The 16,596-nt window shown below is 42.4% G+C and overlaps 1 protein-coding gene across 2 annotated transcripts in view; it reads right to left on the reverse strand.

The window, feature by feature from the left end:
• LOC120951145 (uncharacterized) overlaps positions 1 to 16,596 on the reverse strand; it is an 81,221-nt gene that overhangs the window by 20,229 nt on the left and 44,396 nt on the right. For both annotated transcript variants that reach the window (XM_040369692.2, XM_049605639.1), the window contains exons 3-5: positions 11,502 to 11,609; positions 8,026 to 8,104; positions 7,521 to 7,538 (exon numbers count right to left, since the gene is read on the reverse strand). In XM_040369692.2, the coding sequence (XP_040225626.2) occupies positions 7,521 to 7,538; positions 8,026 to 8,104; positions 11,502 to 11,609 (205 nt within the window). The remainder of the gene's footprint in view (positions 1 to 7,520; positions 7,539 to 8,025; positions 8,105 to 11,501; positions 11,610 to 16,596) is intronic.

The following is a 16,596-nucleotide window of genomic DNA, read 5'->3' on the forward strand; positions in this document are numbered from 1 at the left end:
CAGGCTGGGTAGTTTTATGTGTTTTTACTTCAACCTGAAATGGGATTGATTGTCTGGTTTTGCCTTCTTCACTGTAGGAGTAATTATAAAAGTAGCGGATTGTTTGACCATTGTTCTGGCTGAATGGGACCGGAACTGGGTATATTGACAGCATCAATGGCGAGGCAAAACGTCAGTACAGTAATGTATCCGATTGAAGGGGCTTTGGCTTTCACGCGCTGGACCACAGATCGATTGTTGTGATACTTTTCAATAATAAAAAAGATAAATAATTCATCTGTAGTATTCAAATAATAGTGTTGATCTAAAAAGGGTAGTGTTTTTATAAATTATCCTTTTTTCAACTAAACAAATTTTACATAATTCAGCCCAACGAGACATATACAAGGTTCCCACGATTTATTGGATAATACTCGTCAGTTTTTGGGCTCGTCTCACGATTTATTAATATTTTTCTATAGAATCGTTCCCATATTTTTGGATCGTTCCCACGATTTGTTGGTATCGTTCCATTAGACATTAGTACAATTGAACCCAAAATGTCTAGGAATTGCCCAAAATATGGAGGGAACACACCACAACATACGGGAAGCACAAGTAACAAGCCAAAAACCTTGGGAAACCCTGTAACTGCCAAAATACAAGAATTGCTTTATCATTTTTTGTAAAATCATTAAATAAACTCAACACAAGTGTCTCAAAATCACTATTTTAAGCCATAAAATGTATAGTTTTGTCATATTTATAACATAATTGCAAACAACTGCTGAAATTGACCTTTTATTAAAATGATATAAAAGCAGAATATAGAAATACACTAAAAATAATGCTTCGAAGACTGAAAATCCTTCTCTAGTTCCTTTTCTATTTTATTTTTGTTGCAAAAATGGCTTCTGTTGCTTCAGAATTATCCAAAGCCTATCTACCCCCACAAAAACAGTCATCAATCATCCGGTCCGTTGCTTTTGCTGCTCCAAAATCCCTTCCATTAACCTGCCTTCCCCTCGACACACCATCTAGGGCAAATTGATATCCTATTGATCAAATAATTTAGCATTAGCAATTAGAAGAAGCTGTCCGCTTTCATACCATTATCGTCATCATCATTGCTGGTGGGGTGCGTCCTAAAAACCTACGATTGTAGGTCGGGGTTAATGTCAACTCATGCTACACTTCCCCCGACGACCCAAAAGCATACCTTTTTCCCCCTTTCGAGCTACAAGGTTAATTTTTCATCTTCACAGCAGGGCGGCGATGGCTCAATGGTTCCGGATCACCGGAGCCCCGCATGGTTCGCATGTGTGAAGGTGGAATAGATGTTTTGCCTTTTTATTCAACAGCTTATGCCATTCTTCTAGATGTTCCTCACTTCGCCACCGCTTACGCCAACTCGCAGCCCCTTGAGTGATGGCTTCTGGGAGTCGATAAAGAGAGCCGAAAAGTTAATACGGGCGCACAATTTGAACGTGCCAACTCATGGCGTGATATGGGCTCGTTTTGCCGTCGCCGAAAAGCCCACAAGACAGACAAAGCAGATGGAGCAGCACCAGCAGGTTAACTTCATTCAATGTCTTGACGCTAAGCCCCATTCCGGCACAAATTCCAACACACGAGACCCAAGACAGACACAGGAAGGATTCCATCCCGTGGAATCGATACCATATGGTCGTCGGCTTTGGGGTGGTAGAGCAGGAAAAAAGCCTACTTCGTTTCGCTTTCTTTCGCCGTAAAATATGCAGCACAAGAGCGTGTCCTGCGGCGATACTGAATGCCGGCAGAAGCCTGGTGAAGCCAAGACAAACTGGATATTAATTGATTATGATAGCATGATAAACTTCTGCCGAGGGAGTAGGCGAGTACGGCGGCGGAGTGGTGTGGATCTGTTTCGATGGATTTCCATTCCCCGAGTCCGTTTTCCCCCCTGGGGGCAAGCGAGCGAATTAATGCGCATCGGACTGGGAAGGCAGAGAGCAGGCAAACAAACACAGACGGAAGGTGACGGTGGTTAATAGATTGAAAAATAGCAGAAACGACTTCTTGTCACGATACGACACGCGTCATGCGACGAACGAAAACGACGCCGTCTTTCAGGAGCTAGGGAAAACAGGGAAAGTCTTTGATGGTGTGCCGGTAAATTCCGGGAAAGGTGAAGGTGATCTGTCTGGAAAACTGGTTTGGAAGCCACAAGGAGTTGGGCGAAATCGACTCGGGATAGCGACGAAAACCATTCACCCAACCAAACAATGACTAAGCGGGAAAGTGGATTAAGAAGGCAAAATGGCACAATGGGGGGGGGAGGGGGGAGGGCAACGTAAAAAAGGAACGAAAAAAGTGGGCCATTTCCTTATGGCTTACGTAAATTAAGGCAGCATGTCGAGCCACGGGGTCCTCATTGATGCGTGACACCATTGAAAGAGCGATAAAAGTGTAACATCACCACGAATCGTCCAAACAGGTGAATTGATATTTGGGTATTGATTTTGGGGGTAGGTCTATTTGCTGCTTTGGAGCTTAAATCAAGAAGCTATTTTGCTACTTATCATCATATGATTGGGAATCGAAAGAATAGGATCAATCGCAGCTTAATAAAATTGACACTTACGACGAATGTCATCCACTAAGGGGTACATCAGATGGTTTGTCTGTAATGTTTGGTTCTTCAAGAAGCCCAACCGAGTATCTAATCAGAACTAGAACAACTGTTGTTTTTATTTATTATTTCCTTCCTTTTTAATACAACCAGATTGTTGATCTCTCAGCTGATTAATTCAACACAAAGATTCAATCCATTACAGCAAATCTGTGCCACGCTCAAACGGTTCGATTTTCATCACCCCCTTCGGAGAGGCTTCTTCACCGCTCTACCCTTCCTTCTACTTCCTTCATTCTATACCATTCCAATGCGCGAGATTAATGAAAAATTCATCCTCCCAAGCGAGGGGCTGGAAAATATAAATGACTTTCACCCAGCACCAACCAACCAGCCGCCGCCGCCGTTGACATTCGGCGGTTCTACCCAACCTTGAAACCCCGCGACCTTTACGCTTTGGCCTCCGCCCGCACCGAAGCCGAACCACCCGGGCCCGGGCTAAACCTCATAAATTTTAAAATCAACATTATTAAAAGATTACATTAGAAGATTTATTGGGTTATTTCACTTATTTATGAACGAAAGCGCAAGGCAGTGAGAAACGGCACACAAAAAAACAGTACAGGGAGGAAGCTTATCCCACTGGTGAAATCTATCGTTATCGCGGCCAATCGTTACGCGGGGCACATCCCGGAAGGTCGTTTGTTTCTTTTGCAGCAGGAGAAGAAAAAAAACAGCAAAAAGTAAATAACCACCAAACGCTTGTTGCTGTTGAAATTGCCATCATCGGCTCGGAGATGGATTTTGATTTTGATCGAAAAACAAAGAAACATGCCAGTGGATGAAAACAAAAAAACAGCAACGAACATTGCTATGCTCTCGCAAAGTCTCCATTTCCTTTCGCAGCAGGAATCGGCAATGGAACAAGCTCGACTTCCCCCCCAGTATGCGGTCGTTGAAGTCGATCGATTTCGGAACAATGCCACGTCGCAGGGGGGGGGGGGGAGAAGGCATTTGTTCGCCTTTGTTTCATAAATAATTGATTGTTTATCTTTCCGACTTGCCCGATACGCTAACCGGCGCATTCGTCCTCTCTCGTGCGCTCTTTCTTCCATTCGGTATGCGGTTAGCGCAACGCACGCAAAAGAAGAAAGCATTGGAATAGCAAAGCAAAAGCGGGGAAAATGTAATTTGTTTGTAGATTTACTTAACCTTCAAACTTTCACTTCTCACACCCTTGCTGCCCATGCAAGTGAGTAACTAAGTGTGTGTTTGTGTGTGTGCCTGTCACGTCCCGGAAACGCCATTCAATGGTGGAGCGCAATGAAAATAAATAAACTTTGGCTTTCGAAGGGTGGGGTGGTTTTTCGCTATTAAGGACTCATCCTCATGCACGCTCATTACGCCGGTCGATCCAGTCGATTTGGAAGAAAAATGACCGAGCCGAGTCGTGGAATTGTGTGCGTTTTTTTGAAGCGGGAAAGCAATTTGTGCGACATCAAGTCAAGTCAAGCACGTCGATACATCGTCGATGCGATGTAATGAAATTGAACGTAATTAATTAAAATATACGACCGAGTGTAAGGATGCATGGTAAGGATTTCGATAAGAATGTATTGCAGAGCGTTAAATGGTGAAATGAAAATCAATCAATTGATTCAGGCAAAGAAAAGCGTAATAAATTTCAATCTAAAACAAATAAATCAATAAATATATAAATCAATAAATAATACAAAGCAAAAGGAAGTGTCTGTTGACACAGAAAACTTGAAAGAATGAAGGAAAATAGAAAATTAAACAAAAACTAGACATCTCAAATCATGCTTTGACGTTTTGGTTCAATGAAATGCTGATTTCTACTAGAACAATCATAAGCGATGAAGTTCCACATTCTATTTAAACGTTTAATTTTGCAAAAGGATCGAATGATTCAAACCACGCTATATAGGGGTTTCCAAGTAATTTTCCAATGTAAACCTTGTTATTTGCCGCGTGCAAGATGTTAATCCTGTATCAATCTGATGTTTCATTTCCTTCCCAATTATTTTAAATTTCTTCAGTATCATTTTCAACAATTAATGGGTATGAATCCACACCTTATCAAGATTTATATTATATTTTCAAAATTAGTACAGTGTTTACCGATTCAATTTTTCATTGCTTGCTAGATTTTTTTCAACAGCTGTTATTGTTATTGTTAAATGTTAAATGTTGTATTTACATCGCAACACAGGGTTTACCAAATCACTTTCGAATGTGCACATAATTATTCACTGCATCCTTGATGTTTTTCAACAGCTATCCAATGTTTTATTTGCTTCGAAATGAAATTTCAATTTGAATACATGATGTTCAACACATAAAAATTAACTCTCAGCTCAATCCAGCATGAGACGTGTTGAAAATCTTGCTGAAAAAATTAAAAATTATGATGATGGAAATTAAACAACAGATTGATGTGGATTAACATCTAGCACGCGGTGAATAATAACGTTTAAATTTGAAACTGACTGGGAAAATCCTGTAATGTCTCAGTTTTTCACATAATTTTCAACACGTCTCAAGCAGGATTAAGTTGACAGTTATTTGTAGTATGTTGAAAATCATATGTAAGAACAGAAATTGTATTATGATGCAAATAGACCATTTGACAGCTGTTGAAGAACATCTTGGAAGTGGTGAATAATGATGTGCACATTCAAAAATGACTAGCAAACCTTGTATCAAGAAATCCCGGTTAAAAAAGTGATCATAGACCTTTAGAGTGTTGAAAATCATACTTAAGAAATTAAAAGGTATTATGCAATACATGAGATTAATGTGGAAGCAATCAAGGGTGCTTCTAAAATCAATGGACTAGCAGTATATTCATTCAGTTACATCACTTTCTCAAAAACTTTGCTGTATTAAGACAAAAAGTCTTGTCAGCTTATTCTCAAGTGCATCCACTATTGGTACACTAATTGGAAAAATAAACATTACTGCAATAATCGCTTCATTAAAACTAACACAGTCTAAAAAGAAAAGACAGATAATTAGCGTAACGTGATTGTAAAGTTACTCTCAAAGTCATACAATCGTGACCGACACACTAGGGCTCAGCTACACGCTTAAAACCCCTCTCATAAACTACCCATTCGCAGTCTATGGTGTACAACTTCAGCTCACGGAAACCCCTCGCTTTCGGTGGTCAACCACCTCTAACCTCCAGCGGACGGCAAAGTGAATGAAAAACACTTGCTTAAGCTTTAATAACCGCAAAGATTAACTTCAGGCTAGAAGGATTAGGTGGGCAGCAACGAGAAAGAAAGAAAAAAACCCCGCTGCAAAGCTACGCTGCATTAGAGACTGCAGGCTCTGTATGACGCTAGCGCCATCCCATGGAAACAGATTGCAGCAGTAGTTGCGCTACGGCGATTTACGTACGCTGGTAAACAATGTGGTTTTGCAGCGGTGTGGGAGCAGAATGTTTGCTCACTTAATACCCACCAACCTCAATGAGGGTCAGCGTAAAGTTACGCTCACAAGCAGGAAGGAAGCAAGCAAAAAAACCCGAGCGTACGAGCTTCAACAATCATGAGTGATGCTGTTTGCTTCTCCCTTTTTTTTTTTTTTTTTTGTTAAACCCTAGCTTCCACGCGCAGCCGTTTCGTTCGTCCAAGCTCGTTTCCGACGATGAATATGAATGGTTGAGTAAAATGACCGGCGTGCAATAAAAAGATTAAACTTTCGTTTTAGCTCATCGTACAAGGGCGGTTGAAAAAGGTCCTCGGACCTCGGTTTGGATGGTCGTGCAGACTTTGGGCTAGTGGGATTTTCGACCACCATCGCCAGCGTCCCCGAGTGGTTTGGCCCCTCGTTTCTTTTTTTGTTCGAAAGGGGTCTCCAAGTGAGATGCAAAAAATAAACTATCCACACAGACGATTATGACCTTCCCATTACCCCCGGGGAAAGTCTGTACAACAGTGAAATTGGCTAATATTTTTGCTACATTCAAGGTTGCAGAACACCCTTGCGGTGGTGGTGGATGCGTTATTCGTTTTTTCCCCTTTGCCCGCTGGATCTTACATCTTTCCCATTACACTTTCAACATATTCACACACAAAAAAGCTGTGTTTTCAAACTGTTCAAAATTCATTGCATTTCTTGTTCAGAGCGGAGAGAAAGAGATGCAAACGGTGTAGCGATTCAGCTACAGATAAGTGAGCATAGGGCATGGGAAATGGTTTCAGGAAACTCTCTCTCTCCACACTGCTGGCCCTCAGAGTCACCCGAGCAAACGGCTTAAAATTTGAACTTTTAACGGCATCATTTTTCGCCCATTTTTCTCTACAGCACAGCCCGTTATTACGGCGAAGAAAGTGGGGTGGATAACTCATCTCATAAATGCTCCCGCTTGTTCAACATTCGTTCTTTCACACTCGTGGCCACCTCCCCCCCCCCCCTTAATGGCCAGCCTCCAGCATCGCAAGGCGTTAATGATTTTCCGGGTTGCCGGGTTAGTGTTTCCGCTGTCGACGCGCGATTAAGCGCGATGGTGAAAGTGTTGCCAAAGTTTTTTTCTCTCTCTCAGTCTCTCTAACAGCTTGTTTTCTGGTGGTGGTGCTGCTGCTGCTGCTGTTTTCAAACATCTAAAGATAAAACCGACCCGGCTGGTACACAGCGGCAGCCAGCTGCTGGAAATGGGCGAACGGAATTGGCTTGCGTGTAGCAGCATCACGCATCATAAAAAGGCAGCCAATTAGTTAAATCATGTGTACAGTGTGCATGCCGCTTGGCGTGGCAGGAAGGGCTTGGCGGTAGCGGAAACAGTTAAACCGTCAGTTAAATGAGTGAATGAGTGATGAAGCTCGGAACAGCTGGTGGTGATCATGTTTGCTAATGCTCGTTTGGTGACCTCTGACTGTTGCATCCCTCCAGCCTTACTTACCTGTCGTAGTAGTAGTCCCTGTAAAAGAAAGATGGAAAAACATGGTAAGAATTAGTTGTTATTGTTATGACTTTTTGGTTGTAACTATGGATTTGTTATTACTTTTCAATGTTGCTCATAACATTGGTCTAAAAAATAATGTTCTGCTTTCCAACATTTTTCTGTAGTTTAGTTTCTGTTTTAATATTTTCTCATTTCTTGTTTTTTTTTAAATTATATCAATTTACTTTTAAATGTTTTTATTCTTTCTATTTCTATTTTTCTGTTAAGTGATGTTTCTATACGTTTGGCATTTATTTTGTACGCGCTGCTACTAGTTCTATGTTTTTATTAAATATTGGAAAAGCTTTATTTTTTATTTTAAACTTTTCTGTGATTTTTTAATATTTTCTTGTTTTTACACTTGTAACAAAAAATAAAAAGAAAAAAAAACAAAAAAAAAATCTAAATATGTGTCTCTTTCTAGTTTAATCCCTTAAAAGAACACAAAACTCCTCTTACTTACCAATCATTTCCGGTTTTGGATTTGTTTTGCCGTTTCCGACCGGTTTGATGTGGTTTTGGTTCCGCGACCATATTCACATCTGTAAAAAAACATTAAAAACAACAAAAAAAACTATTTGAGTGCGAAAGAGACAGCCGTCAAAATACGAGTAAAAAACGGTACCAAAGCACAAAGAATGTTAATGAGGGGCAGGCAGCATCATCAATGCAGCGCCACCAGACGTGCGACATTTTTGGGAGGTTAATTTTAGTGTTTCCACCACGGCTCGCTGCATTTGTCGCGATCCGACCGCCCGCAGAGGGCCCCGTTGGCCCACAGCCATCCTGCCGTTGGCGAGCGATGGGCAAAGTTATGAAGCCCCCCTCCCCGTTAGCTCCCTTGCACCCTTTCCCCCCCCCCCCCTCGACAGAAAGGACCTTGTATGGGCCGGAGCGACAGATAGTTCACTAACAAGCGAGGTTTTCGCTAATTATAATTAGTTCAATTGTCATGCCTGCATCATTTCGCAAACAATGAACAAGCGTGTTGGTTAGCTGGCTGGTTGGTGCGGCCTGGCGTGACGTGACGTCAAGTGCGGTGGTGTGCTAGGGTGAGGCATTTTTCTCATCATCATCATCGCATTGTAACATATGATATTTTCATGCTTCGATGTCTTGATTCTACGAAATGGCTGGCCTTGCTTCCCAGAGCGGTAATGGTGCTGCTGCTGGCGGAATGCTGGCAAAGCATTACGTACATGAAAAATAAATTTGCCCACGATCGTAACAACTATTTTTATCGACCACCGTGCTCTAATTTTTTTGTTTTGTCGGTTCCACTGATCCTCTGGCCACTTTATTAATGTCAGACCCGCGTACGGAAGGCCACTCAGAACGTTTCCGCCCACACGCACGGCGGGAAGAATTGTCTGCAGACAATCGGAAAGACACGAAGATTTAACAACAAAAAAATCACCGCAACAAACCAGATCAGCGGCACGGTCTTGTGGTGTGCTGTACGTGCGGTTTTAAACTCACGTGCCGACAGGGTGATTATAGGGCTGGGGGGGGGGGGGGGTTCGGTGTGTCATCGACCGTTCCGGTTGCGTTTTTCTAAGAATCATCGTTTCTAGTGCGAATGAGACAGGATAAAGGTGAAAGAGCGAAAGCACGAAAACCTTGTCTAGCGGAGGGATTAGCTGCTGAAACGTATGCTTTGGTCGCAAGCGGGGTGTATGTTTGAGGAGGATTTAGTGAAAATGATGTTGATAAGAAAGCTAAATAAATTAATTCGAGTGGCTGTTGTTTGAAAATGTTCTCAGTGAATTTTAATTGATGGTGCCTGGTGAACGAAGGAGTTGCGGAGGAGTTGCTGAGAAGTTGATCTTCAAGAGCTCGGTTGTAAGATGCTTAGCATTCGAACCGAAAGGCCAGAACAAAGCATTCAAGCGTGCTTCTTTTAACATTTAACCTACATAAAAGACCGCTTCATTTTGCGTTCGGTTGCGTTTTGTTTGCCCATTTATACTCTTGCTCTTTTGCCTCTTTTGCACTACAGCTCGGATACTATTTTCCCGCCTGAATCAGCATCATCATCAACACCTTCCACCTTGGCTATAATTTTCCACCTGTCAATCGCTCGCGAACGCGTTGTGCAAGCACCATTACGAATCCATCTCATTTTCGTGTCCATTTTTTTCCCCTTCCTTACAACTCCTATACCCGCTCCGGTAGAGCAAAACTCTGGGCTAATGTGCAAGGGCTAAGCGATACCGATCATTTTCTCACTTACGTGGACGAGATGATCTCGGCACAGCATGCGGTGACTGGTGACACTTTAAAATTAGAACATTTCCATCCTCCCCAAAAACCTGATGCTCCTGCTGCTGCTGCTTCGTGGAGTGTGTATGTTGATTTGATTCGGCCAACGCGAAGCGAAGGGTAGCATTTAATTGCTTAATAATTTTATCCATTTGAGACGTTTGGACAGCTATCCCACCACTTGCCGCCCGTCAATTTGGACGGAATCGAATGGAAAATGCAAATGTTGCAGCTTTATGACAGCAATGCCTTTTCGCTGATGCATCATTAAAACGGCAATAGATCGATCTCCGGCCTGGAGTGCCTTTTGCATACGAACAGCACACATTCGCTGCTCATATCACACGTTCACCGCCGCATAGAGCACAATTAAAGCATATTAAAAATAAACAAGCAAGCGTTCCTTGACAGTTGATGCAATCTTGTTAGAATTTTATTTTTAATGACCGAAGCTAATCCGCGAGCAACAATACCAGGAACATTTTCAACTACACACAAACAGCAGAGCGGCGTATCAGCTGTTTAGTGTGTGGCTGGCAAAGAAATAAAATCAACCATGATCGGTGGCAGCAGCTGCGAATGTTTCAATGTTTTCTGCGGTATTTAATTTTATTGCAACAATGGTGTGTCGTGCGGTTTGATTTATATTGCAACCAGGGCACGAGATTAGCCGGAGCCGCATTTGGTTTGTGCGGTGAAACGTGCTAGAACGGGAACGGCCAAGCCAAGCAAACATGAAAATGCATTTTTCAATCATCGTTAAATTCCAACCTGCTATAAATAAATGTTGCCGTTTGCTTAATATTGTCACAACATTATTTTAAGATCGTGTAGATTTGACGTTCGCTCATATCAAAGCTCGAAATGGCTCTTCCAATAAACAGTGAAACGCACAAACCGGAATCAGTCTGCTGGGACCTTCGGAGCGCACTTCAAACGTCATAAATTAAAGCAAACAAAACAGCCAGGAAGGAGGAACTTATACGGTGGACTTGGCTGCGGAAATGAAATTCATTCCCGCTATCGCTGTGTCCTCGTTTTCGATTACGACGACCAGGCACCAGTTCCAACAGGAAATGGCCAAACACATGCCAACTCCGTAGCGTAGCTTAGATAGTTGCGCCTTCGGGGTGCTCCAAAACGCTTTGCCTCTGTCCCTGTCCGACACACGCACCAAAAAAGGGTTTTTTTGCAAAAACACTGCCACTCAGGGCAGTGGCACGCACATTTTCCTGCACCCCGCTCTCCGTGGGCGAGTTAGTTTTGCGTTATTTGATGGAGAAGAAAATAATTTATGTATGACATGACAGCAAAAGTTTTCCAGCTTTTTATCATTTTCCAGCCCATGATTGATGATGGGCACGGAAAAAGCTTGCAACTGTGTGTGTGTGTGTATGGGTCTGTTCCGTATGGCAGTGGAAGGTGTGGCAGCAACAATCCTGACATGATGTATCCATTTTTAGTTGGGCCAATTTGTGTTCCATCACCGACCATTGTTTGCGCTGGATTTAGAGTTTTAATGGCGACTCGAACGAGGGCGACGTTATTTTTAGCTAGTATATGGTAGTATCGTTTATTCATTAGTAGTTTACCATCAATGAGCGATATGTTGAACTATTTTATTTTAATACAAATAACTCTTGATCATTTTAATAAACACCATACTGAACCACTTACCTAAAGTTTGACTCAGCACCGTTCGTCCATCCTCACCGTGGCAAGCGTTCCGGGCATCGAATGGATTAGTGAACTGTACAAACGCGTATCCTTTATGCATGGAAATTCCTGTACAAGAAAGCAGAATGTGCCAAAAAAAGAGAGAGAAAAAATACAACAAAATTAACAAATAAATCCAACGGATGATAGATTATGATAATGGATAGGAAAAGGAAACAAAACTACGCCCAATTACGCTCGCTTTACCTTCCGACGCGATACAGAAAAAAAGCTCATGCACACACACACACCCACACGCACTACAATACTTTCCGATGATTTGTATCCACTGGGGAAGCGATTTCCATTTTTTATGAGCCACCCTCACTCGAAAGTGGTGTTGGAAAAAATACTTTTTACACACTTTACAAGCCCTGTGCGTCTTACCTGTCCATCGCACGATCGGCAGCACAATGTGATACTGTTGTGATGAACGGTTTAAATTGAGCAATGGACAACACCCGCCCCAGCACTCCCAGTGTGTGTGTGTGTGAGAGTAGTTGCTGTGGTGGAAAAAGAATTCGTTGTTGCAAAAGAATTCCACCATCAAGCAACGGGCCAACGTTGCCAGTTACAAACTGCGGGCTGCTGCTCGAAATCGGCGCCGAAACCTGTGTGGCCATGATTCCTGTTCGACCACGCGGGAAAGTGATACATTTTTGAACACATGTATGTGTGTGTGTGTGTGTGTGTGTGTGTGTGTGTGTGTGTGTGTGTGGAAAAGAGCATAAAAAGTCCGAACATGGCAGCGGTTCGCTGAATCAAACGAAAAAAACTCAATTTCATCGACTGAATAATTCACGCATGCATGGGCAGAAATAGAGAAAGGATTATCTGCTGCACAAGGGATTCAACTGTGGAGTTTGATTTTTTTTTTGTTGCTCTGCTTCACGTGTGCGCAGACATTGGGAATTTCAACAGTTTCGGTGTAGTTGAATGGCGCTTGTCAGTTGGCAGGACATTCCAGAGCGTTTGGAGTTGAAGTTGAAGAAAGGATGGTGAGTGAAAAATCTGAGCAGCTGAATCATTCCGTAGCGATCGCAACAATGAAAGACAGAGCAGCAATAGGAACGATAAAAGCAGTAGAATTTGTGTTTTTTGGTAACTATTTTATGGATGAAAAATATATTTAAAATGAGTAGGAAAGATCAAGTTGAAAATTCATGATTGTCTTGATTAAGAATGAGACTTCCAAATATCCCTGCTCTACCCAAAATCCCTCACTCACATCACGAACCATTGCACCTTTGCAAAGACCTAATCAAATCAAACTTTGAATCGAGCTCAAATATTGCGTTTCGGTGGCACCTGTTAGCCTAACCACCGTTCCATCTCGTCGCGCATGAATATCTAGTTAATCACTGAAAAATTGGTACCCTTTTTACAACTGTCCATTTTTTTGTGTGTGCCTCCCATTGAAGTCCCAGTGACAGCTTAGTCCCATCCACGGGAGTTTGGGCTCATGCTTTTCTATACACGCTTCTCTATATACCAAATCTCCTTCTATCGGTGCCCGTGCACCGAGCAGTGGATTTAGATAGCAAATAAAAGCGAAAAAAAGATTCACTCAATCCGATCCACCAAAAGAGTTCTTCTTTTTTAAGGGAGTGGAGTCACAACGGCATGGTTCGAGCGAATGAGTGTGTTGCAGTGATGCACGCGGCATTAGTTCGAACGCTCGAGGGATGTGGCTCAATGCGTTCGTTAAGAGGGAATTGTTTCCCAGCCATCCATCAATCCGTCTCCAGTAGAAACCAGGCGACTGCACATGGAGTGATACCAGACAGACATGGTGGCCCATTCTCTCTCTCTCTCTCCATCCCTGTAGGGCTTTGTACGCCCTTAAGGGGTGCAGGTGGATGTTCGGGAAAATTGTAATCTGTCCGTCCAGGCCCAGGCTGTAAGGATGGAAGCTGTACCGTTTTGGAGCATTAGTGTAGTGTTGGTGCTTTTTTTTTCTAAAGGTACAGAGATAAAAATCCACCGAATGAAGTATTGGGAATGCGTTTGATTCGCTCGAGTTTTTTGTTTCCCGCACCGCTCGCTTGCTTTCTATTTTGTATTAGCTTACCATGATGGTGGGGTTCCTCTTTATCCGTACAGCTTTGATATATCCATAGCACTCACACACCCCAACACACTCACACACTCGTTAGATGAGATTTTGTTTGTCATTGTTAGGCCTGGCAGGAAAATCACCGAGTGCTGCAGTGATAATGACGCAATCATTGCGCGTGGACATGGGTGAAAAACGTGCCGGCAGAGAACGGAGTGGAGCGCCCGGCGCTTGCTGTTGATGATGAATCGGTAAAACTAACGAGCAACAATTTCGGGCGCTGAGGTTTCTTTGTCTGCAATTCTGGCGTCGCATTGCAGACGCAAAACAGCAATCAAAATAGTGTTGGAATTCAGCACGGCAGCAACGCCAAAAAGGGTGTGCCACGGGTGTGCATGGTGTGTTGTGGTGATATTAAAAATTGATAAAACTTGTAAAACTGTGCCGCTTCTCTTCTCCCATCCCAACTGGCCATCTGTTTTGCTGTAAGGGAATGGAACACACACACGCGCTTGGGCGCACAAGAGTCTCTAACGCCGCTGAAGCATGAAATTAGCAAAAGAAGTTTTACTGTTTCTTTTCCAGGGGCCGCAAAAAAACTGCACCTTGCGGAAGCGTACATTGCCCTCGAAGGTTTGGGTGCACCGACCAGGAACGACCGACCTACCGGTAATGATCGTGATTTCCGGACGTAAACTTTCTGCAAAAAGGTGAGTTAGGTGTTGTTGGTCTTTTTTTTCTCTCTAGAAGGTGTAACGTGGATGCGGAAAATGTACTAATCGAGCTACAGTCGTGCGTTCCGATGGACTGTGGCAGTGCAGTGAGTTCCAATGCGAGTTTTAGTTCCATTTGCTCCCTTTCAATTTCATCCATTTGCTGTTGTGTTTGGTTGGCGAAAAATCACACAGCAAAGCGTTTGCTACCCCCTCGTGTCGAGCAATCGAGCGCGGGTATCAAAGTGAATCGTGAAAAATGAAAAGTTTCCTTCCCGGCACTTCCATTAGCGAGTCTCTCTCTCTCTCTCGCTCGTGCACACCCGTTTTCAATCCACTGCAAAGAAACTGTTAAGAAAGTTTCTAATTAAAAGCATGCAATAAACTTTTATTTACAATCGTGGTGGGGAGGCGGGAGAACCTGGAAGTCACATCGCTGTCGAAGCATTGCTCTGCACAGGACTGTGGGACATTCGGGACGGTTGGAAGGAAGGAAATTGCATTCCCATTTCCGCTGCATTGTGCATGACAGTTTGACAAGGTGTGAATTCGCGCGTGTACGTCGCGGCCAGGCGTTTTGCGAGTATTAATGGTGCTGCAGGTCTGAGAATTAGTAGCTATTTAGTTTGGAATCCTCGAGCATCGAGGTGCACAAGGTGTACACAGTGTGTTTGTGTGCAAGTTATTGCTGCTGCGGCAATGTAATCCCAGGTGAAGGTTAATGTGGCGTTAAAGGGAATTTTGTGTGAAGATTGTATGTTTGTTTTGAAGTGAATGGATTGTTGAACGACGACTTAAAACGAGTTATTGAAATATATTATATTTCAAAAGAGATATTTTGTAATATACTCTTAGGAGATTATTATAACAAAAATAAGCTTCATTTATAACTTATAGGATAACATAGATTTTTTTTTTTAATCTTTCTTTGTAAGCGAAAATTATTAATCAATTAAAATATACTGTTTGAAAGATGAATTCTTGTATTTTACTTAAAATTAATTGAAATATTGTTTAAAACTAATATTGCTGCTTCATGCAAACGTTTAAAGAGCATTCATTGTCAACAACATTGAAAACTGTGACAAAATTCGACGTTTTGGGAATTAGAGACCAAAAATTATAACAAAGAAAAAGGCATGAAATTGGTAATTTTAAGGTCAAATGTAGCATACGAGCCTTTAATACACAATACATTTTAACTTGCATATAACTTACAATTACATATAACTTTGCAGATAAAAAAGACAAAAAATATTCAAAAATATTTCAATCTTTTAAAATAATCATAAAAAAAACCATTGAATCAATATAATACCTCAAAATATAAACCTTTTGTGTTCCAAGATGGACACAAGTTTGATTCCAAAATATCTCCCACAGCTTGATGTGATCAAAACTCAACACAAACGACGCCCTAACTCTCTAAATCGGTTCAATGATTTGGAGCTCACAAATTTACAAATTGTGGTAAACGGTCAACATAAAACTTTCACTTCAATAAAGCGATTGCAATTTTCCTCCCATCGTGCTGCTCGACAATGCTACTCCGAAATGTTTTCTAACTCTTTTTCAATTTGCTCCCGCACTCTACAGTTAAACGATTGGAAAATAGATTCCCTATGCTTTAAAATGGACTTTAATAGTAGTTTGATTCCTGTGCGCCGCTCAACCTTTTCCCTTTCGCCACACCAAAAGAAGTTATTTTACAGTTGATGCAAGTGCAGCGAAGGTACGAAGAGAAAGAGCACAAAAAAAGAACAACGCTGTCCAGCGTATCGTCTTCCACCGCCAGTGCAGTGGAAGACGAGTGCCCAAAGAGCAGAATAACATTCATTTGATGCTCACGAACTTTGACACGGGACGCGGGCCGTCGACAGGGCGTACGGTTACTGAAAGGAGCTTACAATTAAGTTTCTTAAGACGATTTTCCACTTTCTTATCCACACGAGAACGTGAACGTTCCGGCTCGCCGATGTGTACAATGTCCGGTACAAGGAACCAGTCTGCAGCCGTCTGGAGGCGAGTGGCATCGATTTGTTCTCATTTTTGTGTGCGGAGAAGCAATCTGCCCAACGATGTTTTACCGTCGACTTGGCAGACGACACCGCCATTCTTGTTTCCCCCTCCCAGACGGAGCAGGGAAACTTTCGCCTAATAGACTATTGTAAATTCAATTACCCCATTTGTAGTTTATATGCTGCTTTTTTTCCCTTTCGTTGCAGCTCCGGGAAACGGATCACGATCGATAGGTTTTGCAACTTTTGAGCACAGCGCATGGAAAGAG

Source organism: Anopheles coluzzii, chromosome 2 (assembly GCF_943734685.1).
Source record: "Anopheles coluzzii chromosome 2, AcolN3, whole genome shotgun sequence".
Classification (NCBI taxonomy): domain Eukaryota; kingdom Metazoa; phylum Arthropoda; class Insecta; order Diptera; family Culicidae; genus Anopheles; species Anopheles coluzzii.